Source organism: Mustelus asterias, chromosome 23 (assembly GCF_964213995.1).
Source record: "Mustelus asterias chromosome 23, sMusAst1.hap1.1, whole genome shotgun sequence".
Taxonomy (NCBI): Eukaryota; Metazoa; Chordata; class Chondrichthyes; order Carcharhiniformes; family Triakidae; genus Mustelus; species Mustelus asterias.
In genome coordinates, this window is record NC_135823.1 from 72967895 (window position 1) to 72995088 (window position 27194).

General features: G+C 44.4%; 1 protein-coding gene and 2 pseudogenes across 1 annotated transcript in view; 2 read left to right on the forward strand and 1 right to left on the reverse strand.

The window, feature by feature from the left end:
• The window catches only part of tmc5 (transmembrane channel like 5), a 256340-nt gene that overhangs the window by 61318 nt on the left and 167828 nt on the right, over positions 1-27194 (forward strand). The window contains exons 2-3 of the mRNA XM_078240932.1: positions 2221-2382; positions 19654-19850. Of these exons, the coding sequence (XP_078097058.1) occupies positions 2306-2382; positions 19654-19850 (274 nt within the window). The 5' untranslated portion in view covers positions 2221-2305. The remainder of the gene's footprint in view (positions 1-2220; positions 2383-19653; positions 19851-27194) is intronic.
• On the reverse strand, positions 2823-3719 carry LOC144510412 (cytochrome c oxidase assembly factor 7 pseudogene; annotated as a pseudogene).
• LOC144510962 (U2 spliceosomal RNA) lies at positions 14665-14844 on the forward strand (annotated as a pseudogene).

A 27194-nucleotide genomic window follows, 5' to 3' on the forward strand; every position in this document is an offset into this window, starting at 1 on the left:
TCCCACTGCTCCTGGCATTAACCCAGCGGCAGGCAGGGAGCTTCCCATGTGGGCAGTATGTCAAGCCTCCATACAAGCCATATGCCTCCCAGGGAGCTCCCATTCAAAGGTTTGACTGTGAGTCCATCACTGGGAAGTGAGGAAGGGGGTGGAGGGGTCAGTGAGAGCAACCCCCTGCCTCAACCCCAGCCCTTGCTGTCCATCCATCTCCCCCACCCCCCATGCACCTGTCACCCTGCTCCCCATCCCTTCCCTGAGGCCTGGGATCCAGTGATGATCCTGGGTCTCGTATGGCAGCAGCCAATAGCTTCCCGCTGCACTGCCATTCAATAAAACGGCCGGACTTTGATTGATTTGCAGTTCTCAGTGGGTGAGACTCGCATCCCTGGGGTCCTTGCTCGAGGGACGGCCCAGCCATAGTCCAGTTAAGTGCCTGCATGTGCCTTCCCTAAGAGAGGTGATGTGGGACTTCCTGCCTCTCCAGCTGGTGCTTGAGGCCCTTGTCATCTCCATTAAATCCTGCTCTTTTTTCCCGTGAAGTATGCTTGTTATCATTTCAGCATCTACCAGTAAAGAAAACAGTCTCCCAACTACCAATTTCTGTTTTTAGGATTCAAATCTCATAGCACATTCAATCTCACTGCTCATTCCTTGAATCTAAGTTTGTATAGAGCCATGCCCATTGAGTTAGACTGTGTAGAAAATCTGAGGGTATAGACTCTTAACATCCTCTTCACCTGTAGAATCGACGCTGATGTATTCTTTTACTTTCGCTGACAATTTTTCTAAAACATTTTCATTTATACCCAGTGAATCCTCATTTTTAGCACAAAGGATAGCTTTCGAATATTAAAGTTATATTGAGGAATTGTCCCTGCCATTTTGTCACACTTAACCAATTTCATCTTCTCACTCTTGTTGGAGGGTCAGTCATCTCAGCCCCAGGGCTTCTCTGCAGGAGTCCCTCAGGGTTGTGTCCTGGGCCCAACCATCTTCAGCTGCTTCATCAATGACCTTCCTTCCTTAATAAAGCCAGTATTGGAGATGTTTGCTGATGATTGCACAATTTAATTCATTCAATTTAATTCACCATCATTTGAAACTTACCAGGTACTGAACCAGCCCATGTCCAAATGCAACAAGGCCGGGACAATATTCAGGCTTGGACTGACAAATAATAATCATGCCAGACAAGCGCCAGGGAATGACTATTTTCAACAAAGAGAGAATCTAAAAGCCTCCCCATAAAATTCATTATTGGTAACAGAGCATTACCACTGCTATATTAGTCACAGCCAACATCCAAGGGGACTACTATTCCCATTTTAACTGGACCAGCCATATAAATACTGTGGCTGCTGACTCCCCAAAGCCTGTCCACCATCTAGAAGACACAAGTAAGGAGTGTGACATGATACTCTTCACTTGTCTGGATGACTGCAGCTCCAAAAACAATCAAGAAGCTTGTTATAATCCAGGATAAAGCAGCCCGCTTGATCGGCATTCCATCCAGCATGTTAAACAATGACTCCCTCCACCACCAATGTACATTGCGGCAGTGTGGATCATACACACCAGGGACTGCAGCAAATCACCAAAGCTCCTTCAATAACACCTTCCAAACCCATGACCTCCAACAGGTTGTCCTAGTGACAGCAGATGCATGGGAACCACCATCTGTAGGTTCCCCTCCACGAAACTCACCATCCTGCCCACTGCCACTTGCTCAAAATCCTGGAACTCCCTCCCTAACAGCACAGTGGGTGTACCTGAACCTCAGGGACTGCAGCGGTTCAAGAAGGCAGCTCACCACCACCTTCTCAAGGAGAATTAGGGATGAGCAACTAATGCTAGCCTTGCCAGTGGCTCTCATATTCAACGAAAGAAAAAGTAAAACATGTTTTGCATTATATGTAAATAATTTAAATGATAAAATATAAATTTTAAATGTTTAGTTATACTATTGGTTTAAAATACCATGTACCACAGTGAGATCCGCCAACATGCAATAACGGTCTCTGTAACTGCAATGTCCAATTGTATCAAAGAGTATTATCTGCAGCAGATATGTTTCCCCCAACATGATCTGGAACATTCTGCCAATGTGGTGCTTTTAGCATCAGCAATCTCTCTTAAGCAATAGAAACTCCACTTTCAAAAACAAGTTGTTTAAATTGAAATGTCGAATGTTTAGTGTTCTGAAATGATGTTTGTTTTTAGGGTTGTCAGTACCTATCAGGACACTGGTGTAAAAGGAGGAAAGTGAGAGTTCTAACCTTCAATAGAGGGAAATATCTTTAACACAATGAATGGCAAAGAATGGAATGAAGATTTTGTAAACTACGCATATCACCACTCAGAGACATTGGAAATGGACAGAAGGTAGGATTTAAATCTGAATAAGAGATTCACTCAAAATTATAGATATGTACAGCACCAGAAAATGTCTCATGATTCATAGCAAATAAGGTTCAAAGGATTAAATGAACAGCGTCACCCCGGTAACGTGGTCAGAGTGTAATTTGTTCATTTACTGATAAATTGGTTGATTAATGTATCTCACCATCACATGAACAAATGAAATAGGAGCAGGAATAGACCATTTGGCCCTGTGGGCCTGCACTGCCATTCAATAAGATCATGGCTGATCCGTTTGTGGTTCAAATTCCACATTTCCATCTATTCCCGATAACCTACGATTTCTTTACCTAATAAGAATCTATCTGCCTCCACCTTAGAGTGACCTCACTTCCACCGCCTCCTGAGGTAGAGAGTTCCAAAGTTGCACAACCCTCTGAGAGAAAAATTCTCCTCATATGATCACAGAAGACCAAAGTCCAATTATGTCCTCACCCAACATTTACACAATGCAACATGATTTTTTTAATAGCACAGATACCAATTTTTAAAAGTTGTCAGAATTTGATTTTACTGGCCAAGCTTTAATTGTTGTGAAAATTCCTTTTGGTCCCTATGCAAATCTTTTGCTCTGTTTTTGAAAAGTTCATCCTTTTCATTGTCTTTAGATGTACCCTCTCCTAATTTGTACATTCGACTAGCGTTTGCACATGCCCAAATATGCCCTGGATCACATGCTTTAAGAGAATATTTTAGGGCTTTGGCCATATCCTTGGCCACTCCTGGTGCTCCTTGAATGTAGAGAGTACTTAGATTAAAACAGCTGGCTACAAAATTCCCATTGCAGGCTTTGGTGTAGTAATCTCTGGCTTTCATGGGGTCTGGTTTATTATTGAATACTTGTCCATCTTGAGCTAACAATCCAGCATTGTGGCAGGCATCAAAGGACTTCTTACCACCTTTTTCACATGATTTAACAAAGCATTCGTAGGCAGTCTTCAGATTTGGTTGTAAGCCACCTTTTCCAATCATATAGTAAGAGCCAAGCTTATAGCAGCTCTCTCCATGTTGGTTTTTCTCGCAATTATATTTCAAAACCTGAGCAGTTGCTTCATAATTTTTTTAAATTCCTTCCAAATAATCAGCAAGTCGTTGACACCCTTCCGGCTCTTTCTCCTTGTGACACTGGTAACTGTACTCGATCCCTAGATTGCCCAGAAACTCTCTCACTTCTGCTTCATCCTGGAAGTTGATAAGTCCGGCCATCACATTCAATCAATTCACAGCCAGCATGTGGGGAGGTCGCAATACGATCTCACCACCGCTGTCGCCTCCACGCCTAACTCCAAGGTCACAAAAGCCCCAAGCAGCTCTGTGAAGTGCGTCCGCCGCCGCCTCTCAAACTGTTCATCTCTGTCCTATAAGGGGGACTCTTCATTTTCGATCAGTGCCCCTTAGCTCTGCACTCCCCACAAGTGGAAACATCCTTTCACATCCACCTTGTCAATTCAGTTCAGGATCTTATGAACTTCAATCAAGTCACCCCTCATTCTCTAAACTCCAGTGGAAACAAGCCCACCCTGTTCAACCTTTCCTCATTAGACAACCCACTCATTCCAGGTATCAATCTAATAAACCTCCTCGGAACTGCCTCCAACGCATTTACATCCTTATTAAATTAGGAGATGAAAACTGCACCCAGTATTCGAGATGTGGTCTCACTAATGCCCTGTATAACTGAAGCATAATGTCCTTACTTTTATTTTCAATTTCTCTCATAATAAAGGATAGCATTCTATTAGCCTTCTTAATTACATGTTGCACCTGCATACTAATGTTTTGCGACTCATGCACTAGGACACCGAGATCCCTCTGCACCTCGGCATTCTGCTGCCATTCTCCATTTAAGTAATTCTCTGCATCTTTATTCTTCCTGACAAAGTGAACAACTTGACATTTTCCCACATTATTCTCCATCTACCAGATGTTTGCCCACTCTCTCAACCTATCGATACCCACCTGCAAATTCATTGTGTTCTTCACCACATACTTTCCCACCCATCTTGATGACACCTGCAGATTTAGCTGCCATGATTTCACTCCCCTTATCTAACTCATTGAGGTAAATTGTAAGAAGTTGAGGTCCCAGCACAGACCCCTGTGGAACTATAATCATCACATCCTGCCAATCAGAGAAAAAGACATTTATACACACCCTCTGTTTTCTGCCAGCCAGCCAATCTACAATCCAGGGGAATATGTTACCTCCTACACTATGAGCTTTTCTTTTCCACAATAACCTTTGATGGGGCACCTTATCAAATACTTTCTGGAAATCCATGTACACCAACAGGTTCCCCTTTATCCACAACACATGTTACTCCTTCAAAGAACTCAGACAAAGAACAAAGAACAAAGAACAGTACAGCACAGGAAACAGGCCCTTCGGCCCTCCAAGCCTGTGCCGCTCCTTGGTCCAACTAGACCAATCGTTTGTATCCCTCCATTCCCAGGCTGCTCATGTGACTATCCAGGTAAGTCTTAAACGATGTCAGCGTGCCTGCCTCCACCACCCTACTTGGCAGCGCATTCCAGGCCCCCACCACCCTCTGTGTAAAAAACATCCCTCTAATATCTGAGTTATACTTCGCCCCTCTCACCTTGAGCCCGTGACCCCTCGTGAACGTCACTTCTGATCTGGGAAAAAGTTTCCCACTGTTCACCCTATCTATCCCCTTCATAATCTTGTACACCTCTATTAGATCTCCCCTCATTCTCCGTCTTTCCAGGGAGAACAACCCCAGTTTACCCAATCTCTCCTCATAGCTGAGACCCTCCATACCAGGCAACATCCTGGTAAACCTTCTCTGCACTCTCTCTAACGCCGCCACGTCCTTCTGGTAGTGCGGCGACCAGAACTGGACGCAGTACTCCAAATGTGGCCTAACCAGCGTTCTATACAGCTGCATCATCAGACTCCAGCTTTTATACTCTATACCCCGTCCTATAAAGGCAAGCATACTATATGCCTTCTTCACCACCTTCTCCACCTATGTTGCCACCTTCAAGGATTTGTGGACTTGCACACCTAGGTCCCTCTGTATTTCTATACTCCTGATGACTCTGCCATTTATTGTATAACTCCTCCCTACATTATTTCTTCCAAAATGCATCACTTCGCATTTATCCGGATTAAACTCCATCTGCCACCTCTCCGCCCAATTTTCCAGCCTATCTATATCCTGCTGTATTGCCCGACAATGCTCTTCGCTATCCGCAAGTCCAGCCATCTTCATGTCATCCGCAAACTTGCTGATTACACCAGTTACACCTTCTTCCAAATCATTTATATATATCACAAATAGCAGAGGTCCCAGTACAGAGCCCTGCGGAACACCACTGGTAGTCATGTGGACTGTGACTGTGAACACCACTGGTCACAGACCTCCAGCCGGAAAAAGACCCTTCGACCACTACCCTCGGTCTCCTATGGCCAAGCCAGTTCTCCACCCATCTAGCCACTTCTCCTTGTATCCCATGAGCCTTAACCTTCTTAACCAACCTGCCATGTGGGACTTTGTCAAATGCCTTACTGAAATCCACAAATTGATTTGATTTAATTTGGTTTATTATTGTGACATGTATTAGTATACAGTGAAAAGTATTGTTTCTTGCACACCCTGCAGACAAAGCATACCATTCATAGAGAAGGAAACGAGAGCGTGCAGAATGTAGTGTTACAGTCATAGCTAGGGTGCAGAGAAAGATCAACTTAATGCAAGGTAGGTCCATTCAAAAGTCTGACAGCAGCAGGGAAGAAGCTGTTCTTGAGTCGGTTGGTACGGGACCTCAGACTTTTGTATCTTTTTCCCGATGGAAGAAAGTGGAAGAGAGAATGTCCGGGGTGTGTGAGGTCCTTAATTATGTGGCTGCTTTGCCAAGGCAGCAGGAAGTGTAGACAGAGTCAATGAATGTGAGGCTGGTTTGCGTAATGGACTGGGCTACATTCACAACCTTTTGTAGTTTCTTGCGGTCTTGGGCAGAGCAGGAGCCATACCAAGCTGTGATACAACCAGAAAGAATGCTTTCTATGGTGCATCTATAAAAGTGTAAACATGATTCCTCTTTCCTGCAATCAGACTGACTTTCCTCAAAGTTCCCAACTTGATTCCAACACTCCCCAGGACAGATATCAAGCTAATTGGCTGACAGTGTCCCGTTTTCTGCCTCCATCCCTTCTTGAATAGAGGAGTAATATTTGATACTTTCCAGTCTGATGGAACCTTTCCAGAATTAAGGGAGTATTGGAAAATTAGCACCAATGCATCTATTGATTCATTAGGCACCTTTTCGAAGACACTAGGATGGAATCCATCTGAACCTGTCAGCACGCAGTCCCATCAGTTTGCTCTGTACTGCAGCTCTGAGGAGTTGGATACCTGGGTCTGTCTCTGAAATACTGTAACCTGCAAGAGGCGGCACAGTAGCACAGTGGTTAGCACTGCTGCTTCACAGCTCCAGGGACCTGGGTTCGATTCCCGGCTTGGGTCACTGTCTGTGTGGAGTTTGCACATTCTCCTCGTGTCTGCGTGGGTTTCCTCCGGGTGCTCCGGTTTCCTCCCACAGTCCAAAGATGTGCGGGTTAGGTTGATTGGCCATGCTAAAAAAATTGCCCCTTAGTGTTCTGAGATGTGTAGGTTAGAGGGATTAGTGGGTAAATACATAGGGATATGGGGGTAGGGCCTGGGTGGGATTGTGGTCGGTGCAGACTCGATGGGCCAAATGGCCTCTTTCTGCACTGTAGGGTTTCTATCTATCTAAAGACCGGACCATGGGCTGGAACATGGGATTAAAATGAGTGACTAGTTCCTTTTTTCTCTTTTATGACTGGCACAGCCTCGATGGGCTGAATGGCTTCTTTCTGCACTGTAGCTTTGCTATGATTCTATGCATTGTCAGCAGTCCAATAAAAACAAGTTCATATTCATGTGAATTCCTGTCACGTGTAACGACGTGTTTCGGGTTTTGGTTTACTTATTTGGATATTAAATGTTGAACTGAAACGTTTGAGTCATGGCAGTCTCATTGGGCAGGTATTTTACTATAAAGGACACCACATCCAAATGCGATCCTGCCATCATCCAGGAAGACACTTCCAGCAGGAGTTGCTAGATATCCATTCGGAGCAGGAGTTCCAGCCGATTTTTCCCATACCAATATACTGAGGTTAGACTCCTGAGTCACTCAGAATTGGTGAGTGGGACTCAGTTCCTCACAGTGCTTTCATTCAAATCTTTCTTGACTTTAGGAATTTCAAATTCATCAATTTTGATTCTGCTTTTTTATGTTGACCTGTTTAAAAAAAAAGTTATTTAATTTGGGTATCTCATTGAAGAATTAAAACTGTTGACTATCGTTATGTGAATCGCTGGTTAATTCATTTCATAACTAGCTCCTGTGCTGAAATTTATTGCAAGCTTTCAGCAGAGCTCTGAAATATTTAGATTGATAACCAAATAGACAAACTGTAAACTCATATATTTCAATGTACTTACCATCTAACTGACTCAAACAACAATCCCATTCCAGAGGAATTACTGATGGTGGAAATCTGACGTCCATCTTGCATTGTTACCTTCAGAACTGATTTTCTATTTTTTTGCTGATTCTGATTTTGAATTTTTTGGTTTTTCATTTCTGTCTCAATTCCCCGAATCATTAATTGGGCTAAAGATCGTGCAGACAAAACCAGCGTGAGTATCCAAACTTAGGGAAGATGTCAGAACCAGAGGAAAGCAGCTATAAAGATACAAGGGTGAGAGGCTTTGATAATGATGAGAGAAACTCGAACCTCTTTCATCAGAGGCAATGTGATAAAGATGTTTAGGATTATGATGAGAATTGATAAGGTTTATAGGCCATGCCCTAACTATGAGATATAAATTTAAGATCACAACCAAAAGAATGAAAGATAAGCTTAGGAAAATCATTATGATGTGGATTTCCTAATCAAAAACAATGATTGAAACTTGGCAAATAAGAGAGCAAAATTATATATTTGGCTGCAGCTGCAGTGATATCGGCAATATTGTCAGTCAGATGGTGATTTCAGATGTTCATGTTTACGTACATCCCAGTCTTTAATTCTTTTCTATTATCCTTTTGTACTTTGACCCAAATTTTCCATCCTCATTTGCAGCTGGGATTTTCCAGTGCTGCTGAAAATTAATGGAATTTTGGCTGGAACGCCAAATTTTCCATTCTCGCTCGCAACTCGCCCAGCCATGCACAAGACTGGAGAATCCTGCCCTTTGTAACCAAGTATTGAATGATATCTAAATTCATCACCAGGGATGGTCAGGAAAGAATAGGCAAGGTGCAGGCTTGGAAGGCCAAAAGACCTGTTCCTGTGCTGTAATTTTCTTTCTTCTTTGTATAGAAGTTTATTAAGCCGTTACTCACGTGCCAGGTTCTTATCAATTGTAGACCCAGGGCAGCATTTTTGCATCCCATCCACCATGGGAATCGTAGCACACGGGACACAGACCATGCAGAGCCCAGTGACCTGGGGTGGGATTTTCCAGTCTTGGGGCGAGCGCAGGTGGAAATTTCCGCCTCGAGAAGTAAGTCCCGCGAGGGAGATGGTCAGGAAGAGTGAGTTGTTCCAGTAATGATGTGCAATTGTTTAATGGGTCGGGAATAACTCCCCTGCATCTTCCAACTCCACACAATATTTTCCAGCTATTTGGGCCTTTTTTGATTGCACTCCAGTGGTCTTCAGGTTAGCTTGATTCAGAAATATTCAGACTTGCTCATTATCCCAGTAAAGATAGCAATGACTCTAACTCACATGCAGATCAGGTGCGAATCTCTGTACTGCTACATTGGTTATTGTTGCACCCAATTCAGTTCAGCAATGTCACATCTAACCCCCTCGACCTCATTTAGTAATTTTCTTCCTCTCTCGAGTGGCTAGCAAAAGCGGTTCAAAGTCCTCGTTGCCAGTTTTTATGTTGATTATTAGAGAATTGATGCTCAGAAACATAGAGGGGTGGAAATAATGGAGCTTTATTTACAAGGTGGTGTTCACTGTGTGTCTGCTTCTTCACCCTGGCAGTTTCCCCGTGCTAGTGACCTGTGATGTTGCTTCCGGTGAATACATGAATGCACACTGCTTAATGCAGCCACTACCAATCAATAGTAAAATACATCAAGTGTACCACTGAGAAAGATCAAGGTGAAAGTTTGCTAAATTGTTTTTAAATGTGCTTCTTTATTCTCCTGTTTTCCCTTTATTATAATAAGGTAGATCGGCCTGCCCCGAAAAGGCTGTATAACAGTCTGGGAATAAAATGGTTTCAGTGTTCTGAATCCGCTGAAATACAGAATATTTCCTCAACAGCACAGCTGAGAAATAGTTTTCCAAATTGTTCTCATCAAAGTTGATCTTTTTGATAAAAGTGAGACAGTCAAAATCTCTAAGCTCAGCCACTTCCTGTTTCCGAAGCAGTTTGGGTAATTTACTGTTCCTTGCTCCACAATCAAGTCAGCTACAAATCTGGTGAAAATGGATGATTTTCTGAGACATTGGCCTTTGTTATTCTGATATTTACAGACACGGTGGCACAGTGGTTATCACTGCTGCCTCACAGCGCCAGGGACCCAGGTTCAATTCCAACCTCAGGTGACTGTGTGGAGCTTGTAAGTTGTCCCCATGTCTGTGTGGGTTTAGAAGTCTACAAGATTATGAGGGGCATGACAGAGTGGATAGTCAGAAGCTTTTCCCTAGGGTGGAAGAATCAATGACTAGGGGGCAAAGGTTTAAGGTGCAAGGGGCAAGGTTTAAAGGAGATGTACGAGGCAAGTTTTTTACACAGAGGGTGGTGGGTGCCCGGAACTCGCTGCGGGGGAGGTAGTGGAAACAGATACGATAGTGAGATTTAAGGGATGTCTAGACAAATACATGAATAGGATGGGAATAGAGGGATATGGTCCCCGGAAGGGTAAGGGGTTTTAGTTCAGACGGGCAGCATGGTCGGTGCAGGCTTGGAGGGCCAAAGGGCCTGTTCTTGTGCTGTAATTTTCTTTGTTCTCTGTTCCTCCGGGTGCTCCGGTTTCCTCCCACACTCCAAAGATGTGTAAGTTCAGTGGATTGGCCATGGTAAATTTCCCCTTAGTGTCAGGGGGGCTAGCAACGTAAATACATGGGGTTAGTGCCTGGGTGGGATTGTGGTCAGCGCACACTCAATGGACTGAATGGTCTCCTTCTGCACAGCAGGGATTCTATGATTCTATGAAATGCAATAATCTTGGAGCAGATGCATCTTGTGCCAGCCCTACCAGCATATAGTGTCTATTTTAGAATAAATGCAACTGTGGAGAATTTAACTTCTGGTTATCTAATCTAGTTATGCAAATTATTTTGTAAACTTTCACCTTGATCTTTCTTAGTGTTACAAAGGCAAAGTTTTATGAGATGTTTATGTTTTAACTCTCTCCTTTAATTCAAGGTAAGGGGGAGTAATGAAGAGAGACATGTGACCTACTCATTCCGCCCAGTGACCTGCTTATCACGGGAATAGAGGGCCTTGAGCAAGTCTTTTAGACACTCAAATGCCAGCCTTCACACCTGGAAACAGGAGAAATACAGCTGTTCTTGCTGACTGACTGACTCAGAGACCCTGGAGAGAGAGAAAGGAAAAGAGAGGGAAACATCAGTACTGTGTACAGCTAAGGAAAACAGAACTTTATGACGCAGTAGTATGAGGCTGTAACCGCGTGCTCCAGTTTCCTACCACACTCCAAAGAGGTGTGGGTTAGGTTGATTGGCCATGCTAAATTGTCTCTTAGTGTCAGGGGGATTAGCAGAGTAAATAGGTGGGATTATGGGAATAGGGCCTGGGTGGGATTGTGGTTGGTCCAGACTCAATGGGCCAAATGGCCTCCTTCTGCACTGTAAGATTCTATGAGTGCTGGATTGCAGTTTTGCCATTACATGGTGCTAATTTCTATGATCTCAACCAAAGGTGCAATTTAAACATAACCTTTGTCTCATTTCTGTTTATCTTTTGATTTATGAATATTTCAGCTTCCCGATAGCTTCATGAACAATGTACTTTCATCCTGTACTTCGCTCTGCAACTTACAATACCAACCTGGTTAGAGGATCTTGGCACTTTGATCACATGCCAGCTACACTTTTCTTTATAAAGATTGGGTCCACTGTATTAGAATAGTTTTTCTCTTGGTTTTGTGTTAATGGCCAGTGTGTAACAAGTTATCAAACCAGGAGCCACCCAGGAGCAGGGGACGTGGGGAAACTGGGGTAGAGTCTGATAGGGAAGTGATTCACAAGAGGGAAACCTCAGGGTGGGAGGGAGGATCCCATCACTAACTCATATTTCAATGATAATTAAAGGCCTGTGGTAACACCCAGACTTCCCTCACAACCAGTAATAAGACAATAATTGTAGCCCAACTCAGCCTGGATTGCTCAGGGAACGGTCAGGGTTCCCAAACGGGGCCCACTCTCTTTCTCCATCCTCCTGGACTTTTGTTTGGACCCTGGTTCTTTGTGAATGTGAAATCTCTGATCTCAGAACAACTTGGATTTAACGTGTCAAAGTTGACAGGCGGACCTGTCCAAACCAAACGATCACACACACGGCTGTGGACTCCGTGTTTGGAACACTTTTGTCATAAATTCAGCTTAGCTTCAACATTTCCAAAGATCCATTAAGGGTGGCATGGTGGCACAGTGGCTAGCACTGTTGCCTCACAGCTCCAGGGACCTGGGTTCGATTCCCAGCTTAGGTCACCATCTGTGTGGAGTCTGCACGTTCTCCCCGTGTCTGCGTGGGTTTCCTCCGGGTGCTCCGGTTTCTTCCCACACTCCAAAGATATGTGGGCTAGGTGCATTGGCCATGCTAAATTGCCCATTAGTGTCTTGGGATGTGTAGGTTAGAGGGATTAACAGGGTAAATCTGTGGGGTTATGTGGATAAGGTCTAGGTGGGATTGTTGTCAGTGCAGACTCGATGGGCCAAATGGCCTCCTTCTACACTGTAGGATTTCTATGATTTCTATGATCCCATTATACTCTTCCTTTGCAAATACAAATCCCATTCCCATTGAGAAAAAGTTTTGCTCTGTATCTCAACGATAGGTGGAGGGGCAGGTAGTATTGAGGAGGTGGGGAGGCTGCAGAAAGATTTAGACAGTTTAGGAGAGTGGTCCAAGAAGTGGCTGATGAAATTCAACGTGGGCAAGTGCGAGGTCTTGCACTTTGGAAAAAAGAATAGAGGCATGGACTATTTTCTAAACGGTGACAAAATTCATAATGCTAAAGTGCAAAGGGACTTGGGAGTCCTAGTCCAGGATTCTCTAAAGGTAAACTTGCAGGTTGAGTCCGTAATTAAGAAAGCAAATGTAATGTTGTCATTTATCTCAAGAGGCTTGGAATACAAAAGCAGGGATGTACTTCTGAGGCTTTATAAAGCACTGGTTAGGCCCCATTTGGAGTACTGTGAGCAATTTTGGGCCCCACACCTCAGGAAGGACATACTGGCACTGGAGCGGGTCCAGCGGAGATTCACACGGATGATCCCAGGAATGGTAGGCCTGACATACGATGAACGTCTGAGGATCGTGGGATTATATTCATTGGAGTTTAGGAGGTTGAGGGGAGATCTAATAGAAACTTACAAGATAATGAACGGCTTAGATAGGATGGACGTAGGGAAGTTGTTTCCATTAGCAGGGGAGACTAGGACGCAGGGGCACAGCCTTAGAATAAAAGGGAGTCACTTTAGAACAGAGATGAGGAGAAATTTCTTCAGCCAGAGAGTGGTAGGTCTGTGGAATTCATTGCCACAGAGGGCTGTGGAGGCCGAGACGTTGAGCGTCTTCAAGACAGAAATTGATAAATTCTTGATTTCTCGAGGAATTAAGGGCTATGGGGAGAGAGCGGGTAAATAGAGTTGAAATCAACCATGATTGAATGGTGGAGTGGACTCGATGGGTCGAATGGCCTTACTTCCGCTCCTATGTCTTATGGTCTTATGGTCTAACCATCAGTTGATGGTGACTGACAGTTAACTGCCAAATTGAACTGAGTGCATCAAGATGCTAGAAGTGGCATCAGTGGGAATAAGGAGGGAAGCTCTCTGCTTACACAAAGGAAGGTGGCTGTGGTTGTTGAAGATCAAATCATCTCAGTTCCTGCACTTTGTTGAAGGAGTTCCTCAGGGTGGCATCTTAGACCCAACCTCAATGACCCTCCCTCTATCATAAAGTCAGAATTGGGGATGCTCGGTGATAATGTTTAAAGTTTATTTATTAGTGTCACAAGTAGGCTTACATTAACTGATGCAATGACGTTACTGTGAAAATCCCCTAGTCGCCACACTCCGGCATCTGTTTGGGTACACTGAGGGAGAATTTAGCATGGTCAATGCACCTAACGAGCACATCTTTCAGACTGTGGGAGGAAACCAGAGCACCCGAAGGAAACCCACACAGATACAGGGAGAACATGCAGAATCTGCGTAGACGGTGACCCAAGCTGGGAATAGAACCCGGGTCCCTGGTGCTGTGAGGCAGCAGTTCTAACCACTGTGCCACTGTGCTGCCATGTTCAGCATCATTCACAAATGCTCAGATAGTGAGGCAGTCCATGTCCAAATGCAATAATATCCAGCCTTGGGCTGACAAGTGGCAAGTAACATTTGCAGCACACAAATGCCAGGCAATGACCAAGTCCAACAAGCGAGGATCTAACCATTGCCCCTTGACATTACAATCGTTAATCCCTTCACTATCACATCCTGGGGCTCACCATTGACAAAAACCTGAACTAGTCTCACCATATAAATACCGTGGCTACAAGAGCAGGTCAGAGGCTAGGAATACAGCAGCAAGTAACTCACCCCCGACTCCCCAAAGCCTATCCACCATCTACAAGGCACAAGTCAGGAGTGTGAAGGAATACTCTCCACTTGCCTGGATGGGTGCAGCTCCAACACTCAAGAAGCTCGACACCATCCAGGACAAAACAGCCCGCTTGATTGGCACCACATCTACAAACATTCACTCCCTCCACCACCAACGCTCAGTAGCAGCAGTGTGTACTATCTACAAGATGCACTGCAGCAATTCACCAAAGATCCTTAGACAGCACCTTCCAAACCCACACCCACTTCCATCCAGAAGGAAGGGCAGATACATGGGAACACCACCACCTGCAAGTTCCCCTCCAAGCCACTCACCATCCTGACTTGATTTGATTTGATTTGATTGACTATTGTCAATCGCTTCTCGGCCTTTTGGCTAAGATCAAGTGTAGTATGGATCGCCTGCACTTGGTTGAGGTCATTAGGTTACGCTGAGGCTTCATATGTTTCATATGAAGCAATTTTTAAAAGCGGCATCTCGGCCTTTTGGCTAAGATGCAAATGAGCTCAAGTCTTGGAGGAGGATCCTCCCCCTTCTCCAATCAGCTTGACTCATGTAGATCAGGCCCAGGACAGGGTGGTTTTGGTCTCTCGTCCTGTCTTGTCAGCCTGGATCTGAAATGTCTCAACTTGTTGAGACTCTGAATTGGATTTGATTTGATTGAATTGGAAAAGTATTAAAAAAAAATTTTGATTTACTATTGTCAAATGTATTAACATACAGTGAAAAGTATTGTTTTTTGCACGCTATACAGGCAAAGCATACCATTCATAGAGAAGGAAATGAGAGAGTGCAGAATGTAGTGTTACAGTCATAGCTAGGGTGTAGAGAAAGATCAACTTAATACAAGGTAGGTCCATTCAAAAGTCTGACAGCAGCAGGGAAGAAGCTGTTCTTGAGTCGGTTGGTACGTGACCTCAGACTTTTGTATCTTTTTCCCGAAAGAAGGTGGAAGAGAGAATGTCAGGGGTGCGTGGGGTCCTTAATTATGTTGGCTGCTTATGGTGTATCGGTATTGAGGATGATCGTGGAGGAGGTGTTGTTGCCTATCCTTACTGATTTTGGTCTGTGAGTTAGGAAGTTCAGGATCCAGTTGCAGAGGGAGGTGCTGAGGTCCAGGGCACGGAGTTTGGAGATGTGTTTTGCAGGAATAATGGTGTTGAAGGCTGAGCTGTAGTCAATAAATAGGAGTCTGACATAGGTGTCCTTTTTATCTAGGTGTTCTAGGGTTGAGTGCAGGGCCAGGGAGATGGCGTCTGTTGTGGACCTGTTGCAGCGGTAGGCAAACTGTAGTGGATCCAGGTAGTTCGGGAGGCTGGAATTGATTCGTGCCATGACTAACACTTCATAATGACGGATGTCAGAGCCACCGGCCTATAGTCATTAAGGCACGCTGCTTGGATTTTCTTTGATACCGGGATGATGGCCCTCTTCCTGAAGCAGATAGGGACCTCAGATTGTTGTAAAGAGAGGTTGAAGCTATCTGCAAATATCCCCGCCAGCTGATCCGCGCAGGATCTGAGTGCTCGTCTGGGTACCCCATCCGGGCCAGTCGCTTTCCGTGGGTTGACCTTCAAGAAAACTGCTCTGACATCTGCAATGGTGACCCCAGATACAGGTTCATCCAGGGCTTCCAGGGTGGAGGGCGTGCTCTCGCTGACCTCTTGCTCAAAAAGGGCGTAAAGTGCACTGAGCTCATCAGGGAGCGGTGCGTTGGAGCCGGCGATTTTACATGCCTTCATCTTACAGCCTATTATGTCTTGCAGATCTTGCCATAGTCAGCGGGGGTCGGTGTGGCTAGCCTGGGACTCTAGCTTGGTCCAGTGCTGTCTTTTGGCATCTTTGATGGATCTCCTTAGATCGTATCTGGCTTTCTTGCATAGGTCACTTGGAAGTATATCGCCGTTCCTTCACAGTCGCTGGGTCAAAATCCTGGAATTCCCTCCCTAACGGCATTGTGGGTCAACCCACAGAACATGGACTGCAGCGATTCAAGAAGGCAGCTCACCACCACCTTCTCAAGGGCAATTAGAGATGGGCAATGCCAGCCAGCGACACCCATGTCCCACGAATGAATAAAAAAACCTTCTTTCTCCTGTAGCACCTGTGACGAGTGTCACTGCAGCTGCTTTCGAAGCTCTGCCTGGTATAATTGCAACCTTCTCCGGCTTGATTTGTAAAATTTATTTTTTGTTTGTTTGACCCTGCCTCCTTGACTGTTGATCCGGCCCACACCCGGGACATTCCACTATCCTAACAGAGATAGCCCAGTGCTGAGACGTGCTGTTCCACTCTCTGAACTGGCCGACTTTGCTCTGCAATCTCAGCACGGTGGATCCCTCTGCTTACCAGCTCTTTATCTGAGCATTCTTGGCATTGTGTCTTCGGAGCTTTTTCACACAGTCAGCACACTGCGATTTTAACACGTTCTCGAACTGTGGCTTCGTAGCGGTCAGATCAAAATGTCTAGGGCTGCCTCATGCCGTGCAGCATGATCAAAGACTGTTTGCCGTGTCTAACCTACACTGAATCTTACTACCACACTGAATGCCATTTAGAAGGAGCCAGTACTGCCACCATGTCGTGTTTTTTTTATAATGAAATAAAAAGCACCAATCACTCATAAAAGATTGTGTTATCACATTGTGAGTTAATTTATTGATAATAGATGCATGGGAACATTTATGCATGGACAGAAAACAGCATCAACATAGCTGTCTGTGCTGTGCTCTGCTTAGAAGCAAAAGAGAAACTAAACTGGATGGCATGATACACTTCCTTTCTACAGATGTCATGCTGCAATCCCTTAAAGGCATATTACAACAATTATCAGAGCTAAAACTACCACTTTTATTTGAAATTGAATCAGATTTGATGGGTTTTCAATTGGAAAAGTGTCCCGAAAGCAGGACACTCGCCGCGCATCTTCAGTGCCTTTCCCATCTAAGATCAGAGGTTTCAGGATAAAACCCAATTTTCCATTGGTGATGCCATCTAAAAGCAAACCACTTTCTACTGTGACTGTATTTCAGGAGACTACAAAGGAAGGATAATGGTTATCTCAGGTATTTTAATCAACTCTGTATATGATATATTTGTGAGCAATGTAAAATGTCATCTTGTTCTTAGTGTGAAATGTTGTTAAACTGTGAAGTCGGTAAATATACCTCTTGAGGCTGGTATGAGTCAAAATACAGTCAGGCTTTATTCTCACAAGCTTGTGGGAGAACCTGACCCCTTGAAAACGGAAGCCAAAGTTCTCTCTGAACACAAGAAGCGTGGACATTTATACATCAGGGTTCCCAATACAAGCCATAAAGCAAAGTCCAGTTAACAGTCCTTGATCGTAAATTATAGTTCCTTTAACAGTTTCTGATAGTCTCTGGATCATGGTTAGAGACTATCTGGTATCCTTGGGTCATAAAGCACAATTCTCCTGGTCGTTGTTGTCAAGGTGCCACCTCTGGTCCCCTGCTCTTCCCGCAGCTTTTCCTTTGAAGTGACTGTGTGCGATTGCAGCTGTCCCAGTGGGAGTCCTCCTTCAAACGGCCATTCTCGCACTCTACCATTTGGTAACTGCTTCCTTTGTTTAAATCATACACAAGCCTACGGGAAACGTAAGACTTACCACCCAACATTTACATTTAACTGTCTGTTTTATCAGAATGATATAAACAAGCAAGGGAACCATGAACAAATGGCTTGTGCTACTAAAAGTAAAAGATGAAACCAAGAACAAATGGCTTATACTACTACCAGGAGCAATATAAACAAAGGGGAGACTAGCCATAAGGAAGGGTTATGTTTGTGATACATTCCAGGTACAAAGTTCAACCTTTTAGGTACAAAATACATTGAGTCCAAAAAAACATTAACCCTTTCCCTTCTTCAAACTGTAAATGTGTATGATGGATCGATACGATAATGATTTCAGCCAGATTGTTCCCGAGTGTGATTTCAATTTCTGGAATGGAATGAAATCCTGACACTACATGAATTCAAGATGAAAGAATTGTAACGTAAACTGTAGCTGTTTAGCCAGTGAAGTCGGTACAGAGGTTAAACCACAGCAATTAACAGCACCAGCTCGGCAATACCTGCCTTTCACAAGTACTGCGAAAGTCCAGCAGGAGGACATTTGATGGGATAATCTGACCTCTTCTGGTTAGTAAAGCAATATTTTCCTGTGAGCTATATCAGCACTCCCACTTACCCGGGAGAGGAAAGTCACATTCTTGTACACAAGTCATTTGTGCTAACTAGCAGAAGAAAGGTTAAAAAGCTTATTTTTAAAGAATGATACATGGTATAATAGATTACAGGGAATCATTGAAGGTCTGTAACCCTATGGTAACCCATAATATTTAAGAATGAGATTTGAGCATCGGGATTGAATTTTAGTCTTGGTATTGTGTCTGCTCTGTACTTGTTTCAAATGAATATGGTTTATTTTCTTCATGCAAATTGTTCCTGTTTCCTGCCTCAGAACTGTATTTAGAAGTTGTGTGAGACAGAATGCCGTAAAGCTTTGATTAATGTGTTTCTTCGGGGAGGTTGCTATGCGGTGGCTTTTCTGCAGTTGTGTGAAAATATAATGACTAACTAAAGGTTAATAGGAGCTGATGGAACACTTGTTGATGCTGTTGTTTCTGAGGCACTGTTTCTTTTAAGTCTCCTGTGGCATGGACAAGAGAGGCTGAAGGTGTTTATTCTGCAGTTACTGTAGGCTTGGAGGAATAGTCTTGGGGGAAATCAAGGGAAAAGGTATATTTGTTATTCAACACACCACACAGCGCAGAGGGAGCACAAATCCTTATCATCTACATTCATATATTAGTATCACATTACTGCCAAAAAGCAGGGGCGTTATAAACTTTGTGTAAGAGAGTATTATCTAATGATAAATATATATTAGAAGCTTAATGTCACACAAGCAGAGGCATCTTCTACAAGAATTTAAGACACTGGCTATTTTTTAAAAAATCTTTTTTTATAATTTTGCTAAAATCATTTATCTTCAAGGTTTTAATGATTGTCATGTTGAGGTTCTGACCTCTTCCACATTGTTGATGTTTCTCAGTTCCTGCTGAGATTGGATATACAAGCAGAGAGCAGATAGTTCTGTAGATTGATATTCCAGTGCAAAATGTACATTATGGGGGGATTTCTCCTGTCCCGCCTGCCATGGGCATTGTAGCAGGCGGGCCAGGGAGGGCACGCAATGTTCCATTGACCTGGAGCGGGATTCTCCGGTTTTGGGGTGAGGGCGGACAGAGAATCCCACCCCATTAAATTGGCTAAAAATACATCTTTTTGTAAGTGTTTTTGTTTTCTGTTATTTTAGTGCACTGGGGAGATCTTCGACATTCCACACACCTCCACTGCAATTTCCCTACCAGGAGACTCCGTTAGATTCACCAGGTGTTCAAAGAAGATGGGAGCAGCCAGAGATTATCCCAATGAGATCCATTGAGAGAGAACAGAGCACACGCAGACAACCTTTCCTTAATATGGATCCATATGATGATGAAACTGGTTATGGTATGTGTTTTTTTTACTCAGTCAGAGCTGTTTCTGTGCAATATGAACTTGATTTTTGGATACCTATTTGTGCTATGCAAGCAGGTTGAAGTTTTTATGAAGATTTAGTGGATCTTCCTGCACATTAACTCTGGATTCTATAATCTATTTTTGGTTTTCGCTGAGCTGTTTACCCAAAGGACTCCCAAACTGTTCACTTCATACAGCCCACGAGGGAACAGGCAGTCCTGGATTTGGTGATGTGTAATGAGGCAGACTTGATAAGGGAGCTTAAGATGAAGGAACCCTTAAGAGGCAGCAACCATAATATGATAGAATTCACCCTGCAGTTTGAGAGGGAGATGCTGGAATCAGATGTAACAGTATTAGAACAGAGAACATAGAACAGTACAGCACAGAACAGGCCCTTCGGCCCACGATATTGTGCCGAGCTTTATCTGAAACCAAGATCAAGCTATCCCACTCCCTATCATCCTGGTGTGCTCCATGTACCTATCCAATAACCGCTTAAATGTTCCTAAAGTGTCTGACTCCACTATGACTGCAGGCAGTCCATTCCACACCCCAACCACTCTCTGCGTAAAGAACCTACCTCTGATATCCTTCCTGTATCTCCCACCACGAACCCTATAGTTATGCCCCCTTGTAATAGCTCCATCCACCCGAGGAAATAGTCTTTGAACGTTCACTCTATCTATCCCCTTCATCATTTTATAAACCTCTATTAAGTCTCCCCTCAGCCTCCTCCACTCCAGAGAGAACAGCCCGAGCTCCCTCAACCTTTCCTCATAAGACCTACCCTCCAAACCAGGCAGCATCCTGGTAAATCTCCTCTGCACTCTTTCCAGCGCTTCCACATCCTTCTTATAGTGAGGTGACCAGAACTGCACACAATATTCCAAATGTGGTCTCACCAAGGTCCTGTACAGTTGCAGCATAACCCCACGGCTCTTAAACTCCAACCCCCTGTTAATAAAAGCTAACACACTATAGGCCTTCTTCACAGCTCTATCCACTTGAGTGGCAACCTTTAGAGATCTGTGGATATGGACCCCAAGATCTCTCTGTTCCTCCACAGTCTTCAGAACCCTACCTTTGACCCTGTAATCCACATTTAAATTAGTCCTACCAAATTACAGTTGAGTAAAGGTAACTACAGAGGCATGAGGGAGGAGCTGGCCAGAGTTAATTGAGAGAGGAGCCTAGCAGGGAAGATGGTGGAACAGCAATGGCACGAGTTTCTGGGAGTAATTTGGGAGACACAGTAGAATTTCATCCCAAGGAAGAAGCAGCATACTAAGGGGAGGACAAGGCAACCATGGCTGACAAGAGATGTCAGGGACCGCATAAAAGCAAAGACCATAAGACATAGGAGCAGAATTAAGCCACTCGACCCATTGGGTCTGCTCCGCCATTTAATCATGGCTGATATTTTTCTAATCTCCATTTTCCTGCCTTTTCCCCATAACTCCTGATCCCCTTATTAATCAAGAACCTATCTATCTCTGTCTTAAAGACACTCAATGACCTGGCCTCCACAGCCTTCAGCAGCAAAGAATTCCACAGATTCAACACTCTCTGGCTGAGGAAATACCTCCTCATCTCTGTTTTAAAGGATCGTCCCTTTAGCCTGAGGTTGTGCCCTCTGGTTCTAGTTTTTCCTACTAATGGAAACATCCTCTCCACGTCCACTCTATCCAGGCCTCGCAGTATCCTGTAAGTTCAATAAGATCCCCCCCTCATCCTTCTAAACTCCAATGAGTACAGAGCCAGAGTCCTCAACCGTTCCTCATATTACAGGCTCTTCATTCCAGGGATCATTCTTGTGAACCTCCTCTGGACTCTTTCCAAGGTCAGCACATCCTTCCTTAGATATGGGGTCCAAAACTGTTCACAATACTCCAAATGGGGTCTGACCAGAGCCTTATACAGCCTCAGAAGTACATCCCTGCTCTTGTATGTGGGGGCCTGGAATGCGCTGCCAAGTAGGGTGGTGGAGGCAGACACGCTGGCATCGTTTAAGACTTACCTGGATAGTCACATGAGCAGTCTGGGAATGGAGGGATACAAACGAATGGTCTAGTTGGACCAATGAGCGGCACAGGCTTGGAGGGCCGAAGGGCCTGTTTCCTGTGCTGTACTGTTCTTTGTTCTTTGTTTATTCTAGCCCTCTCGACATGAACGCTAACATTGCCTTCCTAACTGCCGACTGCACGTTAACCTTAAGAGAATCTTGAACAATGACTCCCAAGTCCCATTGTGCTTCTGATTTCCGAAGCATTTTCCCATTTAGAAAATAGTCTCTGCCTCCATTCCTCCTTCCAAAGTGCATAACCTCACACTTTTCCACATTGTATTCCATCTGCCACATCTTTGCCCACTCTCCTAACCTGTCCAAGTCCTTCTGCAGCCCCCCCGCTTCCTCAATACTACCTGTCCCTCTACATATCTTTGTATCAACTGCAAACTTAGCAACAGTGCCTTCAGTTCTTTCTTCCAAATCGTTAATGCATATTGTGAAAAGTTGTGGTCCCAGCACTGACCCCTGAGGCACACCACTAGTCACCGGCTGCCATCCTGAAAAATACCCCTTTATCCCCACTCTCTGCCTTCTGTCAGTCAGCCAATCCTCTATCCATGCCAGGATCTTACCCTTAACACCATGGGCACTTAACTTATTTAACAGTCTCCTATGTGGCACCTTGTCAAAGGCCTTCAGGAAATCTAAATAAATCATGTCCACTGGTTCTCCTTTATCTAACTTCCTTGTTACCTCCTCAGAGAACTCTTACAGATTTGTCAGACATGACCTCCCCTTGACAAAGCCGTGCTGCCTCAGTCCTACTTTCTCATGCATTTTCAAGTACTCTGCGATCTCATCTTTAATAATGGACTCTAAAATCTTGCCAATGACCGTCAGGCTAACCGACTTATAATTTCCCGTCTGCTGCCTCCTTCCCTTCTTAAACAGCGGTGTTACATTAGCTACTTTCCAGTCCTCTGGTACCCTCCCTGCCTCCAGTGATTCCTGAAAGATCACCACCAATGCCTCTACAATTTCCTCAGCTATCTCTTTTAGAACCCTGGGGTGTAGTCCAGGTGATTTATCCACCTTCAGACCTTTCAGTTTCCCCAGAACCTTCTCCTTAGTGATGGCCACTACACTCACCTGTGCCCCCTGACTTTCCTGGAGCTCTGGCATCCCACTGGTGTCTTCCACCATGAAGACTGATGCAAAGTAACTATTCATTTCCTCTGCCATTGCTTTGTTTCCTATTATTACTTTTCCAGCCCCATTTTCCAGTGGTCCAATGGCTATTTTTGCCTCTCTTTTACCTTTTCTACATTGAAAAAACTCTTCCTATCTTCTTTTATATTACTAGTTAGCTGTAGTAAAGCGAAGAGCATACAATGTGACGAAGATTGTGGGAAGCCAGGGGATTGAGAAGCCTTTAAAAACCAAGAGAGGACAACTAAACAAGCAATAAGAGGGGAGAAGATGAAATATTAAGATGAGCTAGCCAGTAATATAAAAGAAGTTGCAAGAGTTTTTTTAGATATAAAAAGGGTAAGAGAGAGGCAGGAGTGGACATCGGACCGTTGGAAATCGATGCTGGAGAAATACTAATGGGGAATAAAGAAATGGCTGAGGAACTGAATAGGTACTTTGTGAATAGGTACTTTGTGTCAGTCTGCACGGTGGACGACACCAGTAACATACCAAAAATTCAAGGGAATCAGGGGACAAAGGTGAATTTGGTGGCCATTACTAAGGAGAAGGTGCTAGGGAAGCTGAAAGGTGTGAAGGTGGATAAGTCACCTGGACCAGATGGACTACACCCAGGGTTCTAAAAGAGATAGCTGAAGAGATTGTGGAGGCATTGGTGGTGATCTTTCAGGATTCACTGGAGTCAGGGAGGTTCCCCAAGGCCTGGAGAAAGGCTAATGTAACACCCCTGTTTAAGAAGGTAGGGAGGCAAAAGATGGGAAATTACAGGCCGGATAGCCTGACATTGGTCGTTGATAGGATTTTAGAGTTCATTATTAAGGGATGAGATTTTGGAATACTTGAAAGTATATGATAAAAATAGGGCAAAGTCAGCATGGTTTCATCAAGGGAAGTCATGCCTGACAAACCTGTTAGAATTCCTTGAGGAAATAACGAGGAAATAAAAAATAACTTGGACCAGTATTCTTGGACCAGGTTATTACATGAATGGGTGTAAATTGAGAGAGTGGATTCTCAATGAGACCTTGGTGTCCTCGTGCATCAGTCACTGAAAGTAAGCTCGCAGGTACAGCAGGCAGTAAAGAAGGCAAATGGTGTGTTAGACAGGTTAGATTCAGAAAAAATGTTCTCAATGGTGGGGGAGTCCAGAACAAGGAGTTATAGTTTGAGGACAAAGGGTTAACCTTTTAGAACTGAGGCGAGGAGAAATTTCTTCACCCAGAGGGTGGTGAATGTGTCGAATTCATGACCACAGAATGTAGTTGAGGCCAAAATGTTGTCTGATTTCAAGAAGAAATTGAGATATAGCTCTTGGGGCTAAAGGAATCAAGGGATATGGGAGGAAGTGGGGATCAGGATATTGAATTTGATGATCAGCCATGATCAAGATGAATGGCGGAGCAGGCTCAAAGGGCCGAATGGCCTACTCCTGCTTCTAGTTTCTCTGTTTCTATGCTTACTGTTTTTTCCCTCAGGGTGAGGTCCCAACATTTCAGATACCAATATTCAGCCAATTCCATTCACTCCACATGATTGGTGGAGCAGACTCAATGGGCCGAGTGGCCTAATTCAGCTCCTCTGTCTTATGTCTTATGGTCTATATCAAGAAGGCGCTGGACACTGCAAAGGTAATGGGTCCCGACAATATTGCAGCAATAATCCTGAAGACTTGTGCTCCCAATCTTGCTGCGCCTCCTAGCCAAGCTCTTTCAATACAGCTACAATACTGGCATCTACCCAGTAATGTGGAAAGTTGCCCAAGTATGTCCTGTGCACAAGAAACAGGACAAATCCAACCCGACCAATTATCAACAATCAGCCCTCTCTCAATCATCAGTAAAGTGATGGAAAGGGTCATCGACAGTGCAATCAAGCAGCACTTACTCACCAATAACCTGCTCACGGGCGCTCATTTTGGGTTACACCAGGTTTACCCTATTCCTGACCTCATTACTACCTTTTTTCAAACATGGACAAAAGAGCTGAACTCCAGACAGTGACAGCCCTCGATATCAAGGCAGCATTTGACTGAGTGTGAGATCAAAGAGCCCGAACAAAACTGGAGTCAATGGGAATCAGGGGAAAAATGCTCCACCGGTTGGAGTTATACCTTTTTTTATTCATTTGTGGGACATGGGCGTCGCTGGCTGCCCAGCATTTATTGTCCATCCCTAATTGTCCTTCGAAGGCAGTTGACAGTCAACCACATTGCTGTGGCTCTGGAGTCACATGTAGGCCAGACCAGGTAAAGACGGCAGATTTCCTTCCCTAAAGGACATTAGTGAACCAGATGGGTTTTTCCGACAATCGACAATGGTTTCATGGTCATCAGTAGATTCTTTATTCCAGAATCTACTGATGACCATGGCACAAAGGAAGATGGTTGTGGGGTTGGAGGTCAATCATCTCAGTTCTAAGACATCACTGCAGGAGTTCCTCAGGGTTAGTGTCCTGGGCCCAACCATCTTCAGCTGCTTCACCAATGATCTTCCCCCATCATAAGATCAGAAGTGGGGATGTTCGCTGATGACTGCACAATGTTCAGCACCATTCGCGACTCCTCAGATACTGAAGTAGTCCTTGTCCAAATGCAGCAAGACAATATCCGATTTGATTTGATTTATTATTTTCACATTGATTAACATACAGTGAAAAGTATTGTTTCTTGCGTGCTATACAGATAAAGCATACCGTTCATAGAGAAGGAAACAAGAGAGTGCAGAACGTAGTGTTACAGTCATAGCTAGGGTATAGAGAAAGATCAACTTAGCGCGAGGTAGGTCCATTTAAAAGTCTGACAGCAGCAGGGAAGAAGCTGTTCTTGAGTCGGTTGGTAAGTGACCTCAGACTTTAGTATCTTTTTCCCAACGGAAGAAGGTGGAAGAGAGAATATCCAGGGTGCGTGGGGTCCTTAATTATGATGGCTTTTTTGCCAAGGCAGCGGGAAGTGTAGACAGAGTCAATGGATGGGAGGCTGGTTTGCGTGATGGACCAGGCTTCGTTCACAACACTTTGTAGTTCCTTGTGGTCTTGGGCAGAGCAGGAGCCATACCAAGCTGTGATACAACCAGAAAGAATGCTTTCTATGGTGCATCTGTAAACGTTGGTGAGAGTCATAGCTGACATGCCAAATTTCCTTAGTCTTCTGAGAAAGTAGAGGCGTTGATGGGCTTTCTTAACTATAATGTCGGCATGGGGGGACCAGGACGGGTTGTTGGCGATCTGGACACCTAAAAACCTGAAGCTCTCGACCATTCCTACTTCATCCTCATTGATGTAGACAAGCGCATGTCCTCCATTACGCTTCCTGAAGTCGATGACAATCTCCTTCATTTTGTTGACATTGAGGGAGAGATTATTGTTGCTGCACCAGTTCACCAGATTCTCTATCTCATTTCTGTACTCCGTCTCGACATTGCTTGAGATCCGACCCACTACGGTGGTGTCATCAGCAAACTTGAAAATCGAATTGGAGGGGAATTTGGCCACACCGACGTAGCTGTATAAGGAGTATAGTAGAGGACTGAGAACACAGCCTTGTGGGGCACCCGTGTTGAGGATGTGTTGTTGCCTATCCTTCCTGATTGTGGGTTAGGAAGTTCAGGATCCAGTCGCAGAGGGAGGAGCCGAGGCCCAGGCCACGGAGTTTGGAGATGAGTTTCATGGGAATAATGGTGTTGGAGGCTGAGCTGTTGTCAATAAATAGGAGTCTGACATAGGTATCCTTGTTATCTGGGTGTTCCAGGGTTGAGTGCAGGGCCAGGGAGATGGCATCTGCTGTGAACCCGTTGCGTCGGTAGGTGAACTGTAGTGGATCCAGACAATCTGGAGGCTGGAATTGATTCGTGCCATGACTAACTTTTCAAAACACTTCATAATGATGGATGTCAGAGCCACCGGCCAATAGTCATTAAGGCACGCTGCTTGGCTTTTCTTTGGTACCAGGAGGTACCAGTTCTTTTGTACTAGAGGGCACAGGTTTAAGGTGAGAGGGGAGAGATACAAAAGTGTCCAGAGGGGCAATTTTTTCACACAAAGGATGGTGAGTGTCTGGAACAAGCTGCCAGAGGTAGTAGTAGAGGCGGGTACAATTTTGTCTTTTAAAAACATTTAGA